Source organism: Phalaenopsis equestris, unplaced genomic scaffold, assembly GCF_001263595.1.
Source record: "Phalaenopsis equestris unplaced genomic scaffold, ASM126359v1 Scaffold000831, whole genome shotgun sequence".
Taxonomy (NCBI): domain Eukaryota; kingdom Viridiplantae; phylum Streptophyta; class Magnoliopsida; order Asparagales; family Orchidaceae; genus Phalaenopsis; species Phalaenopsis equestris.
In genome coordinates, this window is record NW_018165271.1 from 129,307 (window position 1) to 141,132 (window position 11,826).

Here is an 11,826-nt window from a genome sequence, read left to right on the forward strand (position 1 = left end):
TATATATATCACAAGAAACATATCTTTAAGAAGAAATATGGCCACAATTTGAATTAAATATATATATATATATTTGTATGATTTTTACAAATTGTATAACTGATTGAATAACTTCTAATTTTTTTTATTTTTTATTGTAGAAATAATAAAAGAATTGCTTTGTTTCCGCACAAAAATGTATGGTCCGGCTTTGACACTAATATCAACTAAAATTATTGCAAAAAATGAATTCAAGGGAGTTCCTTGTTAAAAAGAAACTTTTTGTATACATCTAGCTTTCAACTAACAAACATTTTTCCCATTGAAATGGCCATTGCACAAGATTTCTACATGTGCCTGCACAATCTTCAAAGGCAAATTCCTACTTGGTTTCATACATATTTATAGGCTAAGCAAATCTAAATATTACTCGAAAGATAAATTTCTACCATATCAATATTAACAACATATAATTAATTGTGAAAAGTTGAAACTCTAGCATAAAATATGCCATAAACATAGTTCAGCTAAACTCTAATAACAATTATTGTGCAGCACGTAGATGAAATTTACACTACATGTTGCACCTAAATCTTAAAAGATAACAATTCCTTCTTTTTTTTTTCTTTGAATATAACTCTAAGAATATGAACTCTAGGGAGGGTAGTTCGATTGCCCATTTTAAGCATGATTTAGGCAAAAATTTTATAAGTAACATATGATGTAACATACTCAAATAGATCATGAATTTAATAAGATTATTCATATACCAACTGAAGTAGTGATTTATTAATTACACACTAATTGGGGTTTAGAAAATTGCTTCCTATCATCTTCCTTAGCATATTTCTATTGGAGGTATGCTCATCTTTCATTCACATCTTTCCTCATGTCTTCAGTCAAACCAGTGTTGTTTAAATTGCATCAAGACTAGTCTCATTGGCAAACTTCTTTGTAGTTTGATGCCAACCTCATGCTTAGTACAGTCAATATGCAAACTCATTTTTTATTTTTTTTCTCTTCATTATTATTTTTTTAACTCATAAAAAGGCATTAATAGCATCATGTTCTAAAAGATGTTGTATTTGCAACATAAAATTGCTTTCTTCTATCAGCTTAGAAATATGTTAGCACATTGGAGCCTTCACATACTAGAAGTATGTGTACTGTTGAACAAATGATGAACTTCCAGAAGAAATTAGCCCACGCAAATGGCTATCATCAAAATTGTGAGTTTTCCCAGATTATTTTGAAATGATTAAGTTGTTAGCTTATCGCATAATTGTGCTCATCATGGTATTATTTTGATGACTTAACATTTGGATGCCCCAACATGATATTCTATGTCATCATCCAAAGAAACAAAAGTTTCTACAAAAACATCATGGATGTTGTCGTAGCCATTGATACCCATTTTCTTGTCGCCGCTCTGCAAGAACATCAAAATTGTTACCATAATAAAAAAAGAATCATGACCCAAAATGTCATGGCTACAAACCTATTTTTAAAGTCAATTTTCAAGCGTACTAAAATATCAATTGACAGTAAGACATAAAAAATGTGGCACCATAATAGAAAAGCTCAACATCAACAATAAGTGCAATGACATGAGCTATAAAAGAGGGAGGTTTTTAGATTTCAACATAGCCAATGTACCTTTATAGGGATAAGCAAACACGCATAAGCACCACGTAGCTTTTAAAGGCTGCAATTATCAACTTATTGACTATGATAAGTGGGTGCAACAAAAATACAGGCATGAAGTACAGCATAAAGAATATATAGTTATTGTCATGTACAATTTAGAAATATAGTTCAGAGAATAGTTGGAATCTGTTAAGAAAAAATTTTAGGACCCAATACTTATGCAACAATTCCCATTGCATGTATAGGGACATTGTAATTATTTTTGTGATCTTACATAACTTCATAGTACAATAACAGGACAACGATATATACTTCCAAGGCATGTCCGGGATTTGAGAGACATTGAGGTAGATAATTATGAACCTAACTAAAAGCTGATATATTATGCCATAGAAAGGCAACAAATAATTTGCGCCGCATTTACATAATGTGTTTACATACATAGTTAAAATTCTTAGCACTATATTTATTACATTATCAATCCTTATCATTGAAAACAATTTAAGGGACAACAACATCCTCAATGTTCAAGGCAATTAGTGCTAAATATGAGCAAATCTGGCATTGAGGATGATAATTAGGCATACCGTTTTAACATAGCTCATTTTAAATGATGTTAGAGTGTTTTACTATTAAATTATCAATTAGTATTATTTTATCATTACATTAAACTTTCTACCTAATGAATATATTTATCATTGTTTCATCATTACAATCTTACATTCAATCCAACACTTTATAATCTCATAAGAATATGTGTTATGAAATATCGCAATGCCTTTGCGGAGTGGAGGCTATAATTTTACACTACATTGCCTTTGTGGAGTGGAGGCGAAGCTTTTACAATATGTGGGAAGAATATCATGCAAATGTAAATGGCATACAAGGATCCTTGTATGAACCTAGCAAGTTCGCTATGGTAATGATATTGTCAATACTTTTTCAAGGTGAAAATGTTTTAATGTTGCTATAGTGGCAAATTGTGAGCTTCAGCTACTATATCTAAAAGATTTATTTAAATACAATGGAGCACAAAATGGTTGCATATTTTTTCTTCTTAGAATTTAAATTATTCCAATCCAAATAGTTAGAAGGTTTTCCTAATTATGATACTCATGGAAAATCACATAACTATAAATTTGAAAATATTTGAACAACAACAACAAGCCTTTATACCACTAAGTGGGATCATTTACATGAATCATTTTTTCTCCATTGTGTCATATTGAGTATCATATCTTCATTTAATTATGATAATTCAAGATCAGTTTTATATAACATGCCCAAGTCATTTTAGGTTTACATCTACCTCTCTTAACAGAAGTCGAATCTAAAACATCTACTCTCCTAACCGGATCATCAGATCGTTGACATTTAAGTGTGTCAAACATCTTAAGACGGCTCTCTCTAATCTTGTCTGCTATTGGAGATACACCAACCCTTTCACAGATGTATTTGTTTCACATTTTATCTCTAAGTGTCAAGCCACTCATCCACCTAAGCTTTATCATCTCAACAACACTTGACATATTTTTATGCTTCACTTTCAAAGGCTAACATTCTACGCCATAAAGCATTGCAAGTCTCACCACCATGTGATAAAATTTTATTTTAAGTCTTAAGTGGTACACACAATAGGCCTGACGCATTCCTCAACTCTAAGAGAATATTCTAGCTGAAAAAAATCCAAGGAATGAAATATATGTGTTCAAGAATTTAATTTAAGTTCATTGATTTAGGAAATCAATACAATTATTGGAGATTTAGGCTTTTTTGGGGGAAACTACAGCTTATTAAAAAGCAGTTGTGAAGTTGCTGAAAAATCAACTGATATTCAAAAAGCTGCGGTAGCTATTACAAATTTTTTTTAAAAAAGTTAGACCACATATAGAGAACTGTCACCCCACCTAGCCAAGATCTGTGAGAAAATGAGATTTCAACGGCAGCTTTTTGAAAAAACTGTAAAAACGTAGTTTACCCAAATAGACAAAACTGCGGTGTGGTGCCGCACCGCCACCCCAAACGGACCCTTAACAATTGAATTAATTGGAATGCTAAAACCTTCAAAATCACATTAAATACCCATATCATACAAACAACAATCAATCCTGAGACTTGACAGGATTTAAGATATGGGCAGTCAAATAGTCATCGGGATTTGTACCATAAAGATTTACTAAATCCAACAAAAATAGAATTTATAAAATTTGGATTTTGGATTTTTTGAAAAAAGTGTCAAAACGCAGTTTATCCAAACAGACAAAACTGCGGTGCGGTGAATGAAATGGAATGCTAAAACCTTCAAAATCACATTAAATACCCATATCATACAACCAACCCCCATATCATACAAACAACAATCAATCCTGAGACTTGACAGGATTTAAGATATGGGCAGTCAAATAGTCATCGGGATTTGTACCATAAAGATTTACTAAATCCAACAAAAATAGAATTTATCAAATTTGGATTTAAAAATATCCTACTTAGAACTAAACAGGCAGAAAGGAAGTGCCGGTGTATGATGTAGCATTATCAAATTAAAGTAAAAATGATCAGTGATAATGATTTAAGTTAATTTGGGCGAGGCGATATGATCCAATGTGCAAAGAATTCTCACATTCAAATTCTGTGTTCCAGTTGTTCATAATCACGAATAAAACCGGTGAAGAGCATGTATAGGCCGGTACAAGCCCTAAATGCAGAGAATAGCCCACTTTCACCAGACAATAGATAAATATTAAACTCGCATTCCCCCTTTAAGAAATTGGCAATTGCATTTTTCAATACACAGTGCATTAGAAACAAAAGAGATATATGATAGCAAAAGAAACCGGATTACGAAAATAACCTCTTCAGCCGTAACCCCAACGTCCTTCTGCTGCTGCTGCCCTACCACTCCCCATGCGGGCAGAACCGGCGCGCTCTTATAGTAGTCGTCATCATCGTCGTCGACATCGGCCCATGACTTGTTCAGCGGCGTAGGTACCCAGAATACCTGTGACGGCTCCGGTTCCTTCTCCTGGGTCGTAGACGATCCCTTGCTTTTCGAAGGTCCCTTACGATCCTTAACCGAAGTCTTCTTTTTCTTCTTCAGAGTCTCGAGCGCCGCGAACACATTCTTGCTGCTTATCCCGGGGGCCGCATCGTCCCTCCTGACACCACCTCCGACCATTTCTAGCTCGGATTTCGATAAGCCACTGCCACCAGATCCACGTTAAGTTGTCGCGTTAAATACAAAAAGCAGCGATGCAGCTTCAATTCTTTGCAGCTATATTACTCTTCCCGGCCGAGATAGCGGATCGGATGCAGAGAAGTAGGATAGGCGTAGCTAACAAGATCGAAGTTCACAGCGTTGTATAAGAGCAGCTAGGGCATGAGGACTGACCGATTAAGCTAATGCAAGGCAAACCGGGAGATTAGAATTTAGGGCGGATGCCGTTTCAGATAACGTTAGGGATACGGAAACAGCGATTTTTTTGACGTCCACGACAACTTCTATGCCCCTCTCGATACCGACCTAATCATATTGGCACCTAAAGTTTTTGCAAACACATGTAAAACTGTTCGATTCATATATATATATAAAAGAAAAAACATCTTAATTTATAAATCATTAAAATACTCATATATATATATATATATATATATATAGTAAAATGTATATATAGGTGTATCTTACTATTTTACTACTTAGTAAAATGGCTTCTCATTTTCCCCCATTTTGAATTATAGTCTTTCTTTTTAATTTGAACTGGTGATTTTACAATATCTAATAAATAAATATTAATTAATGAACTATATTACTATTAATGAATTAATTAATACTTATTATTTTAGGATCCATTAGTTTTTATATTCCAACTTATCATAATTGTTTACTATTTAATGTATGATATTAATTGACAAATATATATTAATTAATGAACTAATATTTAATTAGACTGAAATCTAATAAGTATGATCATGAGAATATGAGAAGGCAATCTTACTAATAGTACTGAATCACATAATAAATCATAACTTTTCATTTTAATTCGCTTACATAATTTCAAACATAGTCATCTAATATTCAGTACATAAATATTAATTAATGAATTATATTTTTATTACTTATTAAATGAATACTTACCATTTCATAATATATGACAATTGCAATTTTAGGTTATTAAATTTTTTTTCTACTTAAGTTCTTATATTATTTAAAAATGTATATTTAGTTAATCAACTAATATTTAAATAGATTGAAGTAAAAAATGCATCATCAAAAGAATATGAGAAGACAGATGCCTTGACTTATAATAAATTCTAACTTACCATTAATTATTAACTCTTCTTTTTTGCTATTGATCTATAAAATCTCTTGCATTACCATGAAGAGTTGTGTTCTTTTAAAATATGATATTATTCTTTTATGATTATTGAATTGAGTATTTATTAAAACTTTATATCATCTCCAATTCTTTTTTATCTTACATTAATTTTGTTTGTCACTACTTAGCAGTGTTTCTCTCATTTTTTTCTATTTTTCTCAACTTAATTTAAATCAAATAGTATATTAATTTGAGCTTCAAATTATGAATTCAATAAAAAATTGTATTCTTATTATTATCATATTGAGTTATTTTTTATTCCTAATGTTTTTTTTTTAATTTTTTCATTAGCAATTCTTTTTAGGCAAAATATTTAATTACAACATGCTTAAGGATTTAATTATGAACCAAAGCAAAAAATAAAAAAAATAGGAATGATCAGTACACATCAACACAAATTTAAAAAATAATATTCTAGAATTGATAACTCTCCCTTTATTCCTCACATATATACTTTATTTCTCCACATATCCAACCTATTAGCCCCCTCTCCCCTCCCCTGCTTCTCCACTCATTAAACTTTTTTAAATAAGGTATGATAGAGAAAGAAAAATAAATAAATAAGGAAATGATGAGTAGGTTTAATGAGAATCCATTAAAATCATTAAAAGATTTAACAAAAAAAATTTAAAATATCATAAAAATAATATAATGTTATTAAAAAATTTTGGTTTAGTAAAAAAGAAAAAGGATAAGAAAATAAAGTAGAATTAATGAAAATTTTATGTTTAAATTATATACATTAAAAGTAATTAAGAAATTTAATAAAAAAAGTTTAAGGGTTTATTTAATGAAAATTTTTAGATTAACTAAATTCTTAAATTAATTAAGACATTTAATAAAATTATTTTGAAATAACATTAAAAATAATATAATGAGTATTAATTTATATTAGTAAAACTTGGTTTGTCAGAAAAATAAGAAAAAAAGAAAAAAATCAAGTAGATTTAACAATTATTTGCTAATGGAGCCTGTGAAGAGACCTAAGTGCGACTATGACTGCTATCAATCAATGCTTTTTTTGTCATTTTAGATTTACTTAGCATATATTAATATCTTCAATTGTTACTGAAAGATTACATTGAACTTTTAAGGATAAGTGAAAAACCTTAAAAAAATGGAAAAACACATTTATTTTAGTGTATAATTTTTTTTATTAATATACTTCAATGCCTCAAATTATGTTGTTCATGAGAATTTTTGTCTAAAAGATTATGACTTTAATTGATTCAAGGCTGTGTGCTTTTTTCTTTTCTTTTTTTTTTGCTTATGTTATAGCTAAGGTCGCTATAGAGAGTGATTTTGGCTTCTTGATTTCATTTATTAATACTCCAACAAGCTTAACAAGAATTTTTCACTAGTTCAACATGAAGATCACAAAGGACAGGTTCATAAATCAAATAAAAAAAGGATGTGACACTTGAAGAAAACATAGGTAAGTGTAGATAATATAAGATGAGTACATAAATGAAAAATAGAAAGGGGATATGACTCGTGAAGATAACATTGGACAAGTAATGATGTCAAATAAAATTTATTGCTTCTACTGATGATTCAGTTGATTATAAGAGTAAGTTGATATGTTGTGTCTTGGGTCAGCTAGAAGCCATAATTCTTATTATTGTGCATAGTTAATTCATAAATAATATTCCTATAACGACACACCTAAGATTTCCTTGTCTACATCTAAAACTTGATGGTAGAAGCTCTGTAATGCTAGAGGAGTGGTTGTGGTAGGCTACCTAGATTCGTTATTGATGACATGAACCTCTTTGTTGTAGTTGTGTATGTAAATCTAAATGGTATATCATTGATTATTGTAAGATAGATAATTCAACATTTTTAAACTCATTGTGAAAATGATATGTGTGCAAGGCAAATGGTAGATCTGATGTTAATAACAGTTGCAAATAATATCATCAACTATTAAATCCACTTGATATGAATGGCTTGCATTATCAAATACATTAAATCCATGCATGTCTATTGATACACCAAAATAATATACTATTTTAAGTACCTATTTTATATTTATTTTTGGTGATATTGCACTTTAAAAAGGGTATTTTGTTTTTTGTTGCAGGTATTTCATTTTTAGGCATTTGGAGCAAAAATGCCAAAAAGGACAAAATTTGGAGCAAAAAGAGCCAATTTTGGGTTTTGGCGCATCATGTGCCAGATTGGCGCATGATCGCCAATATCCAGAGAGGTGGTGAATCATGCGCCAGATCGGCGCATCATGCACTAGGGATGACTTTTTCAAATTAAGGCTGTTCAAGACGAGCGAATTTTCAAAGGGGCACTTTTTCTACACACCCTTTGGAGTGATTCAATGCATCTAGACACTTTGAAAGGTTTTTTTATGAAGGGATATGACTCTAAGATCAAATGACTCTAAGATCAAAGACTCTAAGATCAAATGACACATCTTTTGAATTCAAAAGAGTTGACTTTTGGAGGGAATTTTGGAGGGAATTTTAAATTTTTTTTTAAAGGAGGCAGCTCAAAATAAAAGAAGAAGACTTGAAGAACTTCTAAGAGGGGGACGAAAAGAGGTTTTGGTGAGTGGCGTGAGAGTTAGAGAGAGAGAGTGAGAAGAGGATATTTTCTTCTAGGTTTGTAAGAGGAGAGAGAAGGTGAGAGATTTCTTCTTCATTACATTTCTATGAGAGAATTGGGAGTGTTTGTAAAGAGAGAAAGGCTTGGAGAGAACTTCTAGGGATTTATTTAGGAAGGATTGTGAGATAAGTTGTATTTTTATTTCTTTTTATAAACACGTTTTTATATATGAAATTCGTGTTTTATCGTATGCTTCTAATAAATTCTGAGGAGTATTCTTTATCCTTCTCCCTGCTTTGAAGATACGGTTTTGTGACGAATAGATTTTATTTTTAATGGTTTTAAATGATAATAATTTGTGATGATTTGAACTCTGGTCTTCATTTACATTTTGATCTGGCTAATTGAAATGTTAAAATTTATTGAGAGACATATGTTCTTAAATGAGATATGATTTCTACATCATAGGGAGAATCACATTAGATTTCATGGGAGAGTATGTCATCCCATGAGATTGGGTGCAAATAAATAAGGAAATATACTTTTGTTGAATGTAGAATTGAAGATTTTAAGATGACAGATTGAAACCCCCAATTTTTTTCAGTTGATTGGAAACTAATGTGAGATTGTTAGCCCTCAAGGGAGGGAGTAGTGGGAGCTCTGGAGTGGCAGCTGGTATCCTCCCAGCCTAACCACGAAATTAGGGACCAAACTCTAGATTATTCAATGTTCTTTATAGCACTCAGAAGAGGGTAAAGAATAGGATTGCTCCTATTTGACACAAAACTGTTTTTATATATATTTTCAAATGATTTAAATTTATTCACAATCCATATACCATTGTAAAGAGGTAATGATGTTATCTTAAATTTGAACTTTCTGTCACAACAAAAACTTTGTTTAATTTTCGCAATTTTATTTCTGAAAGTTTAGTATTTAGTTTAGTTTAATATCAGTAATCTTACATCTGCATTTTAATTAGCATTCATCTGAATAGTCAATTTTTAAATTTCGCACTTTAATTTTATTCTTTTATTTTTATTATAAAATAATTTTCAAAATTTAATTTAGGATTTTCCAACTTCTCTATAGGATCGATATCTAGAACTCCATTAGAGCCCTTTATTACTTGAATGATACACTTGTGTTGATATTTAGGAGAGATTTGACAGTTTAAAAAAGAGTTTTAAAGGATAAATTATATTTATAAAAAGTGTTTTGTTATGATTATATTGCATATTTATTATAAATCTGCTTGCATCGAGTTTTTGGTGTCGTTAAGTGTTGTCAACTTCATAAATATTTGCATATACAAATCTCCCGTGTCAAGTTTTTGGCGTCGTTGCCGAGGAAGTAATGAAAAATATTAGTATTTAATTTTACTTTTTTTTATTTCAAAAAAAAAAATAAAAAAAAAGAAAGAGGGTGTTTGTAGTTTATTTGGAACATTTTTTTATTTTAGTGTGTTTGCTTATTTTTAATTACTTATTTTATTCAGTTTATGCAAAGCGTAAGATCTGAAAACTTAGTACCTTACGACTTTGAGTTAGAAAGAACTTAGAAAACTTTGAAAACAACAAAAAGAGAAAGATCAGTTTAGCAAAATGGCTTGCAATTTAAACAATATTGGAAATGAAAATGAACATCATCAAACACCTTTAGGACCTATAGTAGATGAAATTCATTTGAGTATACAAAATCCTACTGTAGCTGCCAATTCATTTGAACTTAAACCTACTATTATCCAAATTGTACAAAACAATCAGTTTGGAGAAACGCCTACTAAATATCGGAGAAACACCAACTAAAGCTTTGTAGAATTGTGTGCTACATTTAAATATGATGGAGTGTCAAATGATGTTGTCAGACTTAGACTTTTTCCTTTTTCACTAAGGGATAAAGCTAAGATGTGGTTAAACTCATTAGCATATGGATCTATCAGAAAATAGGGAGATTTATCACAAAAATTCTTGTCAAAATATTTTCCACCTTCAAAATCTGCTAAGTTTAAAAATGATATCACATCTTTTTGTCAGTTTGAAGGGGAATCAATTTATGAAGCCCGGAAAAGATTTAAAGATCTCCTTAGAAAATGCCCACACCATGTGTTTCCAGATTGGTTAATAATTTAAACTTTTTATAATGGGTTGGTTGGATCTCTTAGATCGATAATTGATGTTGTTGTTGATTGATCATTAATGTCAAAATCATTCGATGAAGTATATCCTTTTGATGAAGCATATTCTATAATTGAAGAGATGGCTACTAAAAATTTTAAATGGCCCTTTGAAAGGGTAAATCCAAAAAAAGTAGCTAGTATACATGATTCTGATGCAATATCTATTTTAACTGCCCAAATAGCTGCTATATCGAAGAAGATAGATCAATATGGAATGAATTATTCTCAGACAACACTTGTGCTTGAGGAGAACTCATTGGGACAAATGATAGAATCTCAATCTTCTTATGAGACTTTAAATGCAATAAACAATCTGTCTAATAATCCTTATATCAATTATTATAATCCTAGTTGGAAGAATCATCCAAATTTTAGTTGGAGTAACAATAATTCTAGTGCTGCAAATCCGCAATGGGGAAACAACACTGTGAACCCATTGGGAAACTCCTACAATCAAGGGAACCAAGTTTATAAACCTTATTACCCCCAGGTTTTAATAATTTACAGAGTAAGGAGAAAAAGTTATCAATGGAAGAATTGATATTACAGATGGGTAGTCAAATACAAAGTTAAAGAGCTGCTATCAGAAACTTGGAAAATCAATTGGGATGTATTGCTAGTGCACTTAGCAATAGACCTCCAGGAACATTGCCTAATAATGTTGAAGTAAATCCTAAAGATCAGAGCAAAGAGCAAATTAAAGCTATTCAACTGAGAAGTGGAAAAGAATTAGAAAATAGAGTTCAACAAGAAGTTGAAGTTGAAAAAGATGAGGTGAAAAATGAAAAATTTGGTGAAGATTTTCAGTTTGAAGTAGAAAATCCTATTAAGCCAATGAAAATCACTGTAGAAAGACCACTGCCTCTTTTTCCTTAAAGATTGAAGCATAAATATAAGGATAATCAATTTTCAAAAATTTTTAAAATTTTGAGAAAATTAATGATAAACATTCCATTTGTTGAAGCTTTGGAACAAATCCCAAGCTATGTGAAGTTCATAAAAGATATACTTAATAAGATAATGAAGTTTGTAGATAATGAGTGCAATGCAATAATTCAAAAAAAAGCTTCCTCAAAAACTGAAATATCC

At 30.6% G+C, this 11,826-nt stretch overlaps 1 protein-coding gene across 2 annotated transcripts in view; it reads right to left on the reverse strand.

Moving 5' to 3' along the window:
* LOC110031481 (nucleolin) overlaps positions 1 to 5,166 on the reverse strand; it is a 15,318-nt gene extending 10,152 nt beyond the window's left edge. The window contains exon 1 of one of the 2 annotated variants that reach the window (XM_020734693.1): positions 4,478 to 5,166. In XM_020734693.1, coding sequence (XP_020590352.1) covers positions 4,478 to 4,801 — 324 coding nt within the window. In that variant the 5' untranslated portion in view covers positions 4,802 to 5,166. The remainder of the gene's footprint in view (positions 1 to 4,477) is intronic. The other variant, XM_020734692.1, reaches the window with a different exon arrangement.
* Between the last annotated feature and the right edge of the window lie 6,660 nt (positions 5,167 to 11,826).